General features: G+C 45.7%; 1 protein-coding gene across 1 annotated transcript in view; it reads right to left on the reverse strand.

Annotated features, from left to right (window-relative positions):
• Positions 1–12,201: 12,201 nt before the first annotated feature.
• The window catches only part of SRPRB (SRP receptor subunit beta), a 32,696-nt gene continuing 28,328 nt past the window's right edge, over positions 12,202–16,569 (reverse strand). The window contains exon 7 of the mRNA XM_040427700.1: positions 12,202–12,728. Within this exon, the coding sequence (XP_040283634.1) occupies positions 12,512–12,728 (217 nt within the window). The 3' untranslated portion in view covers positions 12,202–12,511. The remainder of the gene's footprint in view (positions 12,729–16,569) is intronic.

Genomic DNA, 16,569 nt, shown 5'->3' on the forward strand with positions numbered 1-16,569 from the left:
ACTAGTCTCAGCTAGTAAATGTCTGAGGAGGCAAACTAGAGGTCCTTTTACACATCCAGTGATCGTGTCTTTCAGCCGGCACTAACATCATTGTATCTGTTCAGCAAATCGTGCTGTGTTAACAGGGGATCACTGCCTAGGAACAATGATTGCTTGTCCTCATACAGCGAAGGTGACTGCTGAATGTAAATGCAGACCTTGTCTCCACTGATATCAGGCCATTATTGGGAATGTTTGTTTCGTTCCCGATCATTGTCTGAAAGATTGGTCTATGTAAAAGGACCTTTAACCAAGAAGGCAAGGTTTGGCAACCTATGTCCTACTGGAGACAGGGGTGGCTTCAGCATTAGCCAGTTGTTTCACAGCCAGCCTTAGGATACTGAGAAGGAGGAGAGGAGAAATGGATAAGGTCCTGGGAAAAAGAGAAGATTCCTTTAGGCATTTTTCAGTTTAAATAATACAAGACAAAAAAAGATCAATGTTGAGGAGGACATTAAGGGGGCTGATCTATGAAAGAAAGACAAAACAAAAAATATTGTCCTTAAATAGAAAGGCTTGTAATATAGTTGAAGACATATCCCAGCTTTGGCAAAACAAAACACATTTCATTCACAACCTAGCCCAATATAATTTAACAAAAATAACAAAAATAAAAACATGCTTAAAGGGGTTAGGCTTCGTTCACATCACCGTTCAGCCTTTCCGTTCTCCTGCTCTGTTTAGGAGCAGGAGAACGGAAAGGACGGATTCGGCACATAACTGAGCCGAACGGAACCTAAGGACCCCATAGTCTATAATGGAGTCCGTTAGGTTTCCGCTCAGAAGATGATTTTGGAGCGGAGACAAAAGTTGTGCATGCAGGATTTTTGTCTCCGCTTCAAAAATCTTCCTTTGAGCGGAAACCTTACGGACCCCATTATAGTCTATGGGGTCCTTAGGTTACGTTTGGCTCAGTTATATGCCGAATCCGTCATTTCCGTTTTCCTGCTCAAACGGAAAGGCTGAACAGTGATGTGAACGAAGCCTTATCCAGGAAATCGATATTGGCAGCCTATCCTTAGGATGGGTCATCAATATCAGTACAAGAGATCTGAGATTGGATATGAACTGACTGCATAATAAAACACTATGATACTGACATTGACGTTTAGGGAAGCTGTTATCGGCCTGGTTGATCAGGCACACACACAGACCATGTTTCCCGGACCAATCACATGTGCATGAGTCCTAAAATGAATGCTCCTAACATATAATATTATGGCTGAGATCAGGTAACTTGATTGATTTGGCAGGAATTAGGACTACATACAGTTGCAATCAAAATTATTCCCACTGCAATTATTAACTCCACTGCAAATTAGCTTTATTAGGCAAATTTGCAAACTTTCAACTATTTGCAAACCAACCAACAATACAACTAATATAAAAAGTGGTTTCTCCAAATTCCACCCAAAATACTACTCTTAAGAATTACTGCAGAATTCTACTATTACTACTAAAGAAAATGGTTTGGTACCGTGTTAGCCAGTAGTGAGAAGTCTTGATGCTCTCAAAAAGAGAAACAATATTAAATATTGTTATTTGCTTAATTGCTACCTTTTAATGGCTAACAAAAATAAATAATGTTATAAGGCAACCTTTCAGGACTCTGAGGTCCCTTCTTCAGGCCAGAAATGGAAAAAAATAATCTCTAAAGAAACATGGATATACACAGGAAAGAACAGAGAGGCGGAGTAATAAATTGTAAAACACCAACAAACATAGGAATGGTCTTGGAGAAACAGTCCTTAATTAGTTTACAAATTTGTTAGTCTGAGTTTAGAGAGGAGACAACCCTTGTTACTCCTCAGATGTTGTAGCAGGTCATAAAACCTTTAGACAAATTCAGTCCTGTGTTAAGTATATCAAAGACAGTCATAAATTTGTATTCCCAAACTCATCTATCCCTTTGGGTTTTGAAATCACCCTTTAATATTAAGACTTGGAGGTCCAATGCTATGGCAAGGATCACTAAAATGTTTGGCAACAGGAAAAATTGTCTTTTTCTCCCTTATAGAATGACGGTGAGACCATATCTTCGCCCCGAGTGTCTGTCCTCTTTCTCCCACATAAAGACCCTGAGTTAGACATTTAGTGCACATAATGAGGTACACCACATTAGATGCAGAACATGTGAATGTTCCAGGAATCTTATAGTCCTGCTGGGTGTTGGGGATATTTATCATGTCTGTGGTCAGTATGTGTGGACAAGTTTTGCAGCTCCTCACATTGCAGGGAAGAGTTCCTTTCTGAATATTGGATAGTAGTGAACTCCTGATCATCAGATTGCTTAAATTTGGAGGTTGTCTGAAGCATAGCATCGGAGAGTCTGGGAATATTGTCCTAAGACGGTCATCTTTGAGTAGGGTGTTGTGTAGTTTTCTTGCGGTTTTTCTTAGTACCTGTAGTTGCGGGATGTAGGTCACCAGTACAGGTACACGGCCATTACCTTCTTTTTGTTTATATTCATGGAATTGATTTCTAGGGATCTGCGTGGCTCTGTTGATTTGGTTTTTAATTGCGGTCAGATGGTAGCCCTGGTGTAAAAATATCCTATCTAGGTGGCCCAAGTGTTCATCTATGTTTGTTGGGCTAGAGCAGATATGATTGTATCTGATGGCCTGGCTGTAGAGTGATCAATGGGTTTCTGATATAGGGTTTTTTGTATTAAGTTGTTTTGAATACTTATGGTAGTGTCCAGAAAGTTGGTAATTCAATGTCAGATTTATGGTGGGATTAAAGTTGTTGAATCTTTCGTGGAACCTTGGTAGTTTTTCTTCAGAGTCGGCCCAGACAATTAGCATGTCATCAATGTAACGGAAGTAGGCCAAGAGTTTTGTGGAGCAGGAAGCCAAGAAATTGCCTTCTAGTTTTGCCATGAAGAGATTGGCATACCGCGCTGCCATTTTACTGCCCATAGCGGTTCCCATGCACTGTAGGTATATATCCTCACCAAACAGGTAATAGTTATGTTAGGATGAACTTGGTGAGTTTTAGCACCGACTCCGAAGTAATATTTGCAGCCTTAATGTGATGCAAAGCCAGACACCAACTTCTAGCAGCATTCCTGAGGAATCTTAGCCCGTTCCTCATGGGCAATTGCCTCCAGTTCACGGATATCCTTGGGTTTGCATGTTGCAATCGCCTTCTTCAAATCTCACTAAAGATTACGAATTGGGTTCAAGTCAGCTGACTGTGATGGCCACTCCAGGGTCTTCCAGGACTTCTTCTGAAATTAAGCCTTGGTGCAATTTGAGATATGCTTGGGATCATTGCCCTGTTGGAAGGTGCAATGATGTCCAACCTTCCAAATTCTCACAGAAGCAAAGACACTTTCTCCTAGGATTTCCTGATACTTCATTAAAGCCACCTTGCCTTCCACACGCTGCAGGATTCCAGTGCCAGAGGAAGCAAATCTGCCCCTGAACAACACAGAGCAGACACCATGCTTCACTATAGGCATATGCTTCATTCTTCCTCCTCTAGACATATCACTAATCCATAGGTCCGAAAAGTTCGAGTTTTGTTTCATTGCTAGTCAGAAAAGAATTATAAAACTTCTGCGGCCTATTTATATGCTTTTAAGCATATTGAAATTGACTTTTCTTTTTAAATTCTTTTTATTGAATTTCGAAAAAGTCTTAAGTACACAGTAGTATAAAATACTTTCATATGGAAAGGATATACGGGAGGTTGCATCAACTGTTTCATTCTCTGCAGTTTTGCCTGTGCAGAACCTTCAGCATGACAGGAAGATGCGCATTAAGGAATTCAATGTATGGCTTGGTGAATGGTGTCTGAACCAAGGAATTGGCTTTGTGTCTCATGTTAGCTCTTGTTGGAATGGAAAAGAACTGTACAAGAAAGATGGTTTGCATCTTTCTCTCAAGGGAACGAATGTCCTCGGTGAACAGTTCAAAGTATTTGCTAAGGAGCATTTAAACTAGGAAAGGGGGGCAAAAGAGTGATAATCCAGCAGTCCAACTGCCCCTCGGAATAATGCCAGAAGATGCCAGTAGCACAAAGGTTAAGAAATGACAAGCTCAGATTCTTGTCTACAAATGCTCGCAGTTTAGGGAATAAGATCAATGAACTTGAGGCTATAATGGAATCTGAGAATATAGATGTAGTGGCTGTTACTGAGACGTGGTTCAAGAGGAGTAATGACTGGGATATAACAATACCAGGGTTCTCTTTATACAGGAAAGACAGAGAAGGCAAGAAAGAGAGGGGTGGCCCTGTATGTGAAAGATAGCATAAAATCTAATTTGATACAAGTTAGCGAGAACAATTTAGAGTCAGTTTGGGTTACCTTGCAGCTTGATAATCATAAGGTAACTCGTGTAGGTGTGTTATATAGACCACCTAGCCAAGTCAAAGAATTAGATGATCTACTAGTTGAGGAAATAGCTAAAATGACATTGAAGGTGGAAGTTATCATTATGGGAGACTTCAATCTTCCTGATGTAAACTGGAAAACCAAAATAGCTAGTTCTGCCAGGAGTACAGATATTCTAAATTCCCTACTGGGATTATCTCTACAGCAAGTAGATGAGGAGCCAACCCGGAAGGAGGCCATTTTCGATTTAGTATTCACAAATGGGAATTTGGTATATGATATTACTGTAGGGGAAAGCTTGGGATCTAGTGATCACCAGTCAGTGTGGTTTACTATAAGTACAGTGACTGAGTCACACCACACAAAAACAAAAGTTTTAGATTTTAGAAAAACTGACTTTTCTAAAATTAGATTAGTGGTATACGAGTCCCTATCAGATTGGAACAGTTTCATTGGAGTCCAGGAGAAATGGGACTACTTAAAAGTGGCACTATTGAAGGCAACAGAAAATTGCATTAGGCTTGTCAGTAAAAGCAAAAAAAGGAAGAGTCCTCTGTGGTACTCAGCAGAAGTGGCCAAAATCATTAAAAACAAAAAGATAGCATTTAGGAATTATAAAAAAAAAAAAAAACGAGGATGACAGGCAAATTTATAAGATTAGGTAGAGAGAGGCCAAACAAGTTATAAGAGCTTCTAAAGCACAGGCAGAAGAGAAATTAGCTCAGTCAGGGAAAAAAGGCGATAAGACATTCTTCAGATACATAAATGAAAAAAGGAAACTAAAGCAAGGAATTACCAATTTAAAAACAAAAGAAGGATGGTATATGGAAGAAGATAAAGAACTAGCTGACTGCCTCAATGAATATTTCTGTTCAGTCTTTACGAAGGAAAAGGACCTCAGTTAGGAAAGAAGACTAATGAATCTTTTGATGCATGTGTCTTTACAGAGGAAGAGGTTCTAAGTCAGCTGTCTAAAATTAATACAAATAAGTCACAGGGACCTGATGGGATACACCCAAATCTATTAAAAGAGCTCAGCGGTGAACTAGCAAAACCATTAACAGATTTATTTAACCAATCACTGGCAACAGGAGTCGTCCCAGAAGATTGGAAATTAGCAAATGTTGTGCCCATTCACAAGAAAGGTAGTAGGGAGGAATCGGGCAACTATAGGCCAGTAAGCCTGACATCAATAGTGGGGAAATTAATGGAAACCATACTTAAAAGGGGTTGTCCGGGATTGGGGACATTGCTCTAATAGTACAAGTGTGGCATACACTTTACATACAAGCAGGTAGTACCTTTGTCACAGATTTCTGCAGCCCCGTTTTCATCTTTGAAATTCATGGCCGGAAGTTACTGTTTTCTTCTCCTCAGTGACGTACCGGGTCCCTTGCAGGCAAGCAAAGCTTCCTCTTCCGCTGCTCAGGGAGCCCGGTGACGTCACTGGCAGTAAATGAATTGAGGTGAATATTGATGAGGGGCGGAGTTACAGCGGCTGGTCGACATCCCGCTAAGCCCCGCCCCTTAACCCGCTAAGCCCCGCCCCTCCAGTCCGGTGAGCTTCAGAATAAATTGAGGTGAATATTGATGAGGGGGTGGAGTTACAGCGGCTGGTCGACATCCCACTAAGCCCCACCTCTTAACCCGCTAAGCCCCGCCCCTCCAGTCCGGTGAGCTTCTGAATGAATTGAGGTGAATATTGATGAGGGGGCGGAGTTACAGCGGAGCAGAGAGACAGCTGTAACCACCTCATGCTGCGCTGCCCCAGGACCCACAGGGCAGTGCAGCCGGAAGTCAGGTAAAGATAAACAGATATATAAACAATGAGTGGGGGACCGTTGGAGCCACATAGAAGTGGCAAAAATAGCTGAAAATGTATGGAGGCCTTTACTTAGATGTACATTGTGAGTAAACGTGTTTTTTTTAAAAACATTTGGTCCCGGACAACCCCTTTAAGGAGAGGATTGTGGAACATCTAAAATCCCATGGATTGAAAGATGAAAAACAGCATGGGTTCACTTCTGGGTGATCATGTCAAACTAATCTTATTGATTTTTTTGACTGGGTGACTAAAATAATAGATGGCAGAGGTGCAGTAGACATCGCTTATCTAGACTTTAGTAAGGCTTTTGATACTGTCCCACATAGAAGGCTAATCAATAAATTGCAGTCTTTGGGCTTGGACTCCCATATTGTTGAATGGATTAGGCAGTGGCTGCAGGACAGGCAACAGAGGGTTGTAGTCAATGGAGTATATTCAGACCAAGGTCTTGTTACCAGTGGGGTACCTCAGGGATCTGTTCTGGGACCCATATTGTTTAATATCTTTATCAGCGAAATTGCAGAAGGCCTCGATGGTAAGGTGTGTCTTTTTGCTGATGACACAAAGATTTGTAACAGGGTTGATGTTCCTGGAGGGATACACCAAATGGAAAAGGATTTAGAAAAACTAGAGGAATGGTCAAAAATCTGGCAACTAAAATGTAATGTTGATAAGTGCAAGATAATGCACCTGGGGCGTAAAAACCCAGGAGCAGAATATAAAATCAGTGATACAGTCCTAACCTCAGTATCTGAGGAAAGGGATTTAGGGATCATTATTTCAGAAGACTTAAAGGTAGGCAGACAATGTCACAGAGCAGCAGGAAATACTAGCAGAATGCTTGGGTGTATAGGGAGAGGAATTACCAGTAGAAAGAGGGAGGTGCTCATGCCGCTCTACAGAGCACTAGTGAGACCTCATTTGGAGTATTGTGCTCAGTACTGGAGACCATATCTCCAGAAGGATATTGATACTTTGGAGAGAGTTCAGAGAAGAACTACTAAACTGGTACATGGATTGCAGGATAAAACTTACCAGGAAAGATTAAAGGACCTTAACATGTATCGCTTGGAAGAAAGACGAGACAGAGGGGATATGATAGAAACTGCTAAATACATAAAGGGAATCAACAAGGTAAAAGAGGAGAGAATATTTAAAAGAAGAAAAACTGCTACAAGAGGACATAGTTTTAAATTAGAGGGGCAAAGGTTTAAAAGTAATATCGGGAAGTATTACTTTACTGAGAGTAGTGGATGCATGGAATAGCCTTCCTGCAGAAGTGGTAGCTGCAAATACAGTGAAGGAGTTTAAGCATGCATGGGATAGGCATAAGGCCATCCTTCATATAAGATAGGGCCAGGGGCTATCCATAGTATTCAGTATATTGGGCAGACTAGATGGGCCAAATGGTTCTTATCTGCCGACACATTCTATGTTTCTACATACAAGTCAAAATGCACTAGATCAAATTTCCTCAAGTGAGCAAATATTATTATTCTTAATCAATGAGAATGAAAACTATATAGAAACCGAAAAAATTTAACTTGGACATAGGAAGGATGAGGGGTGGAGATGTCAAAGGGGTCTGGGTATCAAAGCTTAGAGAGCAGATATTTGGAATCTGAGATGCAATGCAAAAGTTCTTCCAGTCTAGTAATGAAATTTACCTTGTGATTTGCAGTAAGTAAACGGCCTGCTGCTATAAGCAGTCTGATTAGATTTATAGCTTTCCCATCAATGCAACACCCGGGTTAGCATGAAGGTTTGTCTCACATACGGAGTTAATTTGAGAAAACGTATAATTCCAGAACGCTGAGATCTTGGGGCGTGTCCACTAGATGTGTATGAAGATACCCATTTGTATTTTCTTAAAGGGAACCTGTCACCGGGATTTTGGGTATAGAGCTGAGGACATGGGTTGCTAGATGGCCGCTAGCACATCCGCAATACCCAGTCCCCATAGCTCTGTGTGCTTTTATTGTGTAAAAAAAACTATTTGATACATATGCAAATTAACATAAAAGAGTCATATCTTACTTGTGTGACCAGAGAAGAGCCATATTTTTAAGCTCTGACTCATCTCAGGTTAATTTGCATATGTATAAAATCTGTTTTTTTTACACAATAAAAGCACACAGAGCTATGGGGACTGGGTATTGCGGATGTGCTAGCGGCCATCTAGCAACCCATGTCCTCAGCTCTATACCCAAAATCCCGGTGACAGGTTCCCTTTAAATAGTTACACATCTCGATATGGATGTAGATGCTGAAAGGACAGTTTTAATGTCTCTTGGTGACAGTTTAATATCTAGGTCACTTTCCTGTTCTTTTATATCATACTAGCAGAAGGACCTGGCTTCGCACGGGTATATTTAATCTATTTCATTTAATGTTTGCGTGTGTCGTTAAAAGATATCACAGCGAACTCCACAGTCCCCCACCCCTTAACACCGACCCCACCAAAGTGCCCCGCCAGTTTAAAATGGGACCTCCACAGCAGCCCGCCCCTTTAACAGTGAGTTTCACAGCACCCTATTCCCTTGACAGTGACCTCCTCAGGAGCCCGCCCCCTTAACAGTGACCTCCACAGTACCCTGCCCCCTTAACAGTGACCTCCACAGTGTTCGCCCCTTTAACAATGACCTCCACAGCGGCCTGCCCCCTTAACAGGAACATCCACAGTGAACGCCTCTTCAACAATGTCCTCCACAGTGCCCACCCCTTTAACAGTGACCTCCACAGCAGCCTGCCCCTTTAATGCTAGGGCTACACGACGACGTGTAGCGCGGCATTTTGTCTCAACAATTTTTATAATGATAGGCTATGGTGTCGCACTGCGACATATGACATGCTGCGACAGTCACAAAAAATCCATCCAAGATGGCTTTTTCTGTGACTGTCACGTCGCAGCATGTCACATGTAGCAGTGTAGTTGTGCCCTATGTGTCGTGCGACACATGTCGCTGTGTAGTCCTAGCTTAAAGCTGACCTACAGCAGTGAAGAAAAATGGCTTGGTTGTTATGAAAACCTGGAGTAAAACTGTGTGTATGTGGAGACTAAGGGCCTGCGAGCTTCTATTGGCTGATAAGGGACATGTGACCGTGTGTATGGCAGTTGGGATATGAAGAGAAAGACTTGCAGGCTTATATTTTTTGGGGGAATATCTCAGAAACGGTACGTCCTAGAGAGTTGAGACCCAGTCTTGAACCTTCCCGGACACCTGATGTACCTGTGTGCCAAATTTGGTGAAGATCGGTCCAGTTGTTTGGGTGTGCATAAAGAAGGGACAGACAGAAACTCATCGTGTATGGATATGTAGAGAGAATCTCTAAATCGCACATCCTCATACCTATGCTTCTGATATACAACTGTTTTCAATTATCAGCATTTCTTATGATAAAACATGGCTATACAGCGATGCTATCAATCATTTGCTGTGCACTATAAAGAGGCAATTAGTATACAGTTTGATCAAAGAGCATAGGCCCACTTACTGCGACAAGGTTACCTCTTGTTTAAGTGGGAACCTACTCTAACCATGGCGCAGAGCCGTGCGGCGACCACCACGCCTCCACACCGCTCCAGCAGGCAATGGGACCCAGCAGCCCCACTATACAGTGAGGCCACCTGGGCCCCGGGTCCCATCACTCCACCAGCACGGCACAGAAGCAGCGACGGCCACCGTCCAGCGCCGCATGTGAACTGGTGCAAATGGCTCACCTGTTCACAGCCTCTCAGGAACTCCAACTGGGATGTGGTAGGAATTTATAGACCCTTTGCAGACTTCTGCTAATTAAAAAGCACCTAAGCCACATGGGGAGGAGTGCTGATTCAGAGGGGGGAAAAAGAAGTTTATAGCATAAATTGTATGGATATGTAGAGAGAATCTCTAAATCGCACATCCTCATACCTATGCTTCTGCACAGCAAATGATTGATATAACCGCTGTATAGCCATGTTTTATCATAAGAAATGCTGCTTATTACATACAGTAGTCAATAGTATAGGAATGAGGAGGTGCGATTTAGTTTCACTCTACAAACCATGATTTATTCGTTCTATAGTCTTTCTCCCCCCATACTAAGTCAGCACTCCTCCCCATGTGACACAGGTGCTCTGTACTTAAATTAGCAGTAGTCTGCACAGGGTTTTAATTCCTACCACATCTCAGTTGGAGTTCCTGAGAAGCTGTGAACAGGTGATCCTTTAGCACCAGTTCACATGCGGCGCTGGATGGCGGCAGTCGTTGTTTCTGTGCTGTGGGATCCGAGGCCTAGGTGGCTCCGCTGTACAGCGGGGCGGCTGGTTGGCTGCTGGATCCCATTTCCTGCTGGAGCAGTGTGGAGACACGGTGATCGCCACACGGCACTGCGCTACGGTTAGAGTAGGTTCACACTTAACAGGAGGAAACCTTGTCGCGGTAAGTGGGCCTATGCTCTTTGATCAAACTGTATACTAATTGCCTCCTAATAGTGCACAGCAAATGATTGATATAACCGCTGTATAGCCATGTTTTATCATAAGAAATGCTGCTTATTACATACAGTAGTCAATAGTATAGGAATGAGGAGGTGCGATTTAGTTTCACTCTACAAACCATGAGAAACTCATTGTGTACTGGCATGTTACCTCCACAGTATTCTTTCTGAGTTTTTGAGTTACAGAGCAATATGTGTGTAGCAAAAACAGTTGGAGCATACAAACTCCATGCAGCTGCTTTTATGGAGGAGCATAATTATTTATATTGATTTGTTTAATTTGTAGATGAGCACTTTCCATGAAACCATGTTCTGCCCAATGAGCCAGCTTTTCTTATGCTTAAGGGCATGTAGAGGTATACATTTTGGAGTTCGAGTATGGAGACCTTCAGCATTTAGTACACACCTTGCTGTGCAAACGGAAACCTCAGTGCCTGCTGCAGGTCTTTTACAGTTACTGAAGGGTTTTTGGGCACCTGCTCCCTCAGGAATCTTAGTGGCAGCCAGTGATAGCTCGCTCCTTCTGCCACAACCAGGTATTGTGGCTATTGTTTCTCTAATGAGGTTCTCCGTGGCTACAGGTAATTTTTTTTTTGCTGATCCATAGACTTCAATTGGGCCATGTCCTGATTTTCACTGACAAGTATAGGAAATGTTTAATTTTTTTTGCTGAGCCGTGCAATGGAAGAAAAGGGCCCCATAGAAGTGAATGGGACAGCATCTAATCGGCAAAAAATCAGATCCGCATTTTTGCGGACAGAATACGGCCGTCTGAATAAGCCCTTATTCTCAGACTGCACTAGTCATTAAAGGGGGTTTTATGAGATTACTGTGGTTTCTAATAGATATGCTCATGCAGCCTCTTACCTCATGGTCAGCTTCTCCAAACTTTTTTTTCCCCCAATTTGGACTCTCCTGGCCTGTTTACACCATGTTAAAACATCCCACTGGTTTGTCTCCCTCTTGTATGTAGCGCCTTCTGTTGCTGTATCTGACCAAACCCATGATGCACTGCTCCTTCACCACCCTCAGCTAATTTATAGCTCCTCCCACCTAGTTATATAGACACTCCCCTATCACTGCCCCACCCATGGACATAATATCACAGAATTTAAGAAGAGCTGCATGGACACGGTCATGTGACCACAGCCCAGACCGGAAGATAGGGGCAATAAAGGTAAAAGAAATTCATTACAAAATGACAGCTCCTTTCGTAATCTATTGTTTAAAGGATGTTGAAGCAAACCAGAAAACCCCTTTACCATTGACTGTTTGTGTAGAATTTGGAGAACTCACTTGGTATATCAGATGTTTAGCTATGTAAGTGGACTGAAGTTTGAAATTTGTATAATAAAACTAATTTGCAATAAGGTTTGAATCATTTTGATTGCAGCTCTGTTCTCCTTGTTGGTGACAAACTAGCCCACCGACTAATCATCCAGACGACCGGACCTCCTGTAGCTGCACATTATGTGAATGGATAGACACAAGCTAAGCTTTACTGAGGCTTAAATAGTTGTTCAGCTTAAAAAATATATCATTCATACACATCATCAATAGACACATCGAAGCTGCTCAGTGGCTTCCACAAGACACTAGGCAGCAGACATTATATAATACTTTATCTATAATATTTCGGGCAGGCTCTCATGAGACAATGGAAACCCTTCTTGGATTTATCAGGCGGGATCTGCTGTTCCTCTATATTTTACATATTTTCTTCTGTCTATAGGATATACTTTTCACAGCGACATGTGAACGTAACATCTAATCACGTTCTGCTAGTCGCCACCATATTCAGGTGTCCAGTCCGTAGACGTTTTTTCCCCTCATGCCAACTTTGCCAACCATCCTTCCACATTGCCAAGATTAGCATCCCCTTCCTCTTCCTTGCCGTCTCTGGTGCTGCACTCTACGAATTCTATCTTCAAGGGAAGTTGGGAGAATTCAAATTCTTTACCCTTTTTCCCCAGTTGTGTGGTTGTTGGTGAACTGCTGCCTTCCAGGGTGCTAGGAGCAGCTGACTGGGTGACACGAAGAGTATTCCTTTAAAAGAAGAGAGAGAGCGTAACAAACAGAACTGCCACAGGATATTAATGAGCGACTTTCCATCTACCGCCTCAGTCTGCAGAGTCTTAAGAAGGGGTTCTGCAAGTATGGGTTTTTTTGTTTGGCAAACCCTTGCACTTGCGTGGACCTGTAAATTATCTGCTTCCTAGCGCTGGCTCCTCGCTCCTTCTCCTCCTGGCCTGCGATGCTCTTCTGTCATGATGTAAGGGTAGCCGGTCAGTGCCATGGCCAGTGATTGGCTGCAGGCAGCATAAAACCAGATGTATTCAGCGACTGAGCCCAGAGGAGCATCGCAGGTCAGGAAAAGTGAGGAGCCAGTGCCAGGATGCAGTTAAAGGGAGTCTGTCACCACATTTGAGCATATTAGACTGATCAAACAGCGTTATATGTGCCACCCAGAACCTGAAAACTGTACCTTTGTTGTATCGAATGGAGTTTTCTTTCAGCCAAAAAAGGAGACTTTTGTATTACTTACCAGTAAAGTCTCTTTCTCGCTCTTCCTTGGGGGACACAGGAAACCATGGGTATAGCTCTGCTCCCTAGGAGGCGTGACACTAAGTGAAAGCTGTAAGCCCCTCCTCCATCAGCTATACCCTTCAGCCTGGAGAAGAGACTGCCAGTTGCGTGTCCAAGTAGTGAAAGATAACCACCAACCGGAAAAAAGAACTGTCAAGCCCCAACGGGGGCAACCAAGCCGGAACCACAACTGTAACCCAAATGAAGGGCGGGTGCTGTGTCCCCCAAGGAAGAGCGAGAAAGAGACTTTACTGGTAAGTAATACAAAAGTCTCCTTTTCTCGCCCATATTCCTTGGGGGACACAGGAAACCATGGGACGTTCCAGAGCAGTCCCAGAAGGGAGGGACCAGAACAAACTAGACCAACACCAGAGGCATCAATCAACTGCCGCCTGCAACACCAGACGGCCTAAAGCAGCGTCAGCCGACCCGTGAGTATGCACCCTGTAGAACTTGGTGAAGGTGTGCAAGGAGGACCAAGTGGCCGCCTTGCAAATCTGCTCCGTAGAAGCCCGATTCCTCTGAGCCCAGGAAGCCCCGACCGCTCTAGTGGAGTGAGCAGTAACACCAAGGGGCGGAACCTTGCCCTTGGCGAGATAAGCCTCAGTAACAGCCATCTTGACAAAACGGGCGATAGCAACTTTGGATGCCGCCATCCCTCTGCGCGACCCTTCCGGGACCACAAAGAGCGAGTCAGTATGCCTGAAAGAGCTGGTTACTTCCAGGTAAATCTTGAGCGCCCTGACAACGTCCAGGCGATGAAGCTTCCTCTCCCGCGGGTGGGAAGGGGAAGGACACAAAGAGGGGAGAACGATGTCCTCGTTCAGATGAAAGGCGGAGACCACCTTAGGAAGGAAGGAAGGGACCGGACGAAGAACCACCTTGTCCTGGTGGAACACTAGGAAAGGTTCCAGACAGGAGAGTGCAGCCAATTCGGACACCCTCCGAAGAGAGGTGACGGCTACAAGGAAAATAACCTTGCAGGACAGAAGTCGCAAGGAAACCGTCCGCAGAGGCTCGAAAGGAGAAGCCTGGAGCGCTGAGAGAACCAGGTTCAGGTCCCAGGGCGGTACCGGAGGGCGGTACGGGGGAACCGCGTGAGCCACGCCCTGAAGGAAGGTCTTGACAGGACCAAGGGGGGCCAGTGGGCGCTGAAACAAAATGGACAGCGCAGACACCTGACCCTTCAAAGAACTAAGGCCTAGACCTTGGGCCAGTCCGCTCTGCAGGAAGGACAAAACGGTGGGGAGAGAAAAGCGGAGCGGAGGAATCCCCAGATCGGCACAGAACCCCAAAAAGGTCCTCCAGGTCCTATAATAGATCCTAGAAGAGGACGGCTTACGGGCGCGGATCATGGTGCGGACGACGTCCGCAGAAAAACCCCTACGTGTCAGGACGGTGGTCTCAACAACCACGCCGTCAAACGTAGGGACCCTAAACGCGGGTGGAAGATCGGTCCCTGAGAGAGAAGATCTTCCCTGGCGGGCAGCGGCCAGGGCGCGTCTGCCAGGAGCAGCATGAGGTCGGCATACCAAGACCGGCGGGGCCAGTCCGGAGCGACCAGAATCACCGAGACGCCTTCCGCCGCGATCTTCCGAAGGACCTTGGGCAGGAGAGGGATGGGAGGGAATGTGTATGGGCGCGCGAAGCCTCGCCAAGGAAGAACGAGGGCGTCGGCTCCGCAAGCTCCCGGATCCCTGGCCCTGGACAGATAGGCGGGGACCTTGTGATTGAATTTTGAGGCCATGAGGTCCACGTCCGGTATGCCCCAACGAAGGCAAATGGCCTCGAATACCTCCGGGTGAAGAGACCACTCGCCGGGGTCGACGGTGGTGCGACTGAGGAAGTCCGCCGCCCAATTGTCCACCCCTGGAATAAAAATTGCAGATAGGGCCGGGACGTGGGCTTCCGCCCAACGGAGAATGCTGGTGACCTCCCGCATTGCTGCAGCGCTGCGAGTGCCCCCCTGGTGGTTTATGTACGCCACAGCCGTGGCGTTGTCCGATTGTACACGAACTGGATGACCCTTCAGCAGATGAGTCCAGTGTCGTAGAGACAGAAGGGCCGCTCTCAGCTCCAGGACATTGATCGAGAGTTTGGACTCCGATGGAGACCAAATGCCCTGGACGGATCGGGGAGGAAAGACGGCTCCCCAGCCCAAGAGACTGGCATCGGTTGTAACCACCAACCAGTTGAGTGGCAGAAAAGACCTGCCCAGAAGAGGGGACTGTAACCACCAGCGGAGAGATGACCGCACCGGAGGCGATAGATGGAAGGGATGATCCAGAGACTCCGGCGATTTGTCCCAGGAGGAGAGGATCGCCCGTTGGAGAGGGCGGGAGTGAAACTGCGCAAATGGGATCGCCTCGAAGCAGGCAACCATTTGCCCCAAGACCCGCATGCAGAAGCGGAAGGACGGTTGACGGTGGAGAAGGAGACCCCGAACCGCCCCACGGAGGATCAGACGTTTTTCCGAGGGAAGACGTACCTCCGCCGCTCCCGTGTCTAAAAGCATTCCCAGGAAGACTAGTTGTCTGGAGGGGGGAAGGGAGGACTTGGGGAAGTTGATGACCCAACCGAACCTCGCCAGAGTCTCTAGAGTGAGATCCACGCTGGCAACCGCTTGAGAAAGGGACGGAGCCTTGATGAGGATATCGTCCAAGTACGGTAGCAGAAAAACACCCCTGGAACGGAGTAAAGCCAAAACCGGGGCCAGGACCTTGGTGAACACCCGGGGGGCTGTTGCCAGCCCAAAGGGAAGGGCGACAAATTGGAAGTGGAGGTCCCCCACGGCGAATCGGAGGAAGCGATGGTGACACCGGGCTACCGGAACATGGAGGTAGGCATCCTGTATATCGATGGAAGACATGAAATCTCCCTGCTCCAGGGAAGCCACCGCGGAACGGAGGGACTCCATCCGAAACCGTCGAAGGAGGAGAAAACGGTTGAGCTTTTTGAGGTCCAAAATGGGCCGCACCGAACCTCCCTTCTTGGGAACTACAAAGAGGTTCGAGTAGAACCCTTGGAACCTTTCCTCTAGAGGAACGGGGGTAATCACCCCCCTGTCCAGTAAGGCTTGAACGGCCGCGGAGAACGCAGCCGCGCTTTTCGGGTCCCGCGGCGGGCGGGAGCGAAAGAACCGATCTGGAGGGAAGGATGCAAATTCGATTTTGTATCCGGAGGACACAATTTCGAGGGCCCAGGCGTCGGAGACGTGAGCCATCCAGACGTCCCTGAAAAGGAGGAGCCGGCCCCCCACCCGGGTGGGTGGGGGCGCGCCTTCAGGCAGAGGACTGTTTTG

This window comes from Bufo bufo, chromosome 4, assembly GCF_905171765.1.
Source record: "Bufo bufo chromosome 4, aBufBuf1.1, whole genome shotgun sequence".
Classification (NCBI taxonomy): domain Eukaryota; kingdom Metazoa; phylum Chordata; class Amphibia; order Anura; family Bufonidae; genus Bufo; species Bufo bufo.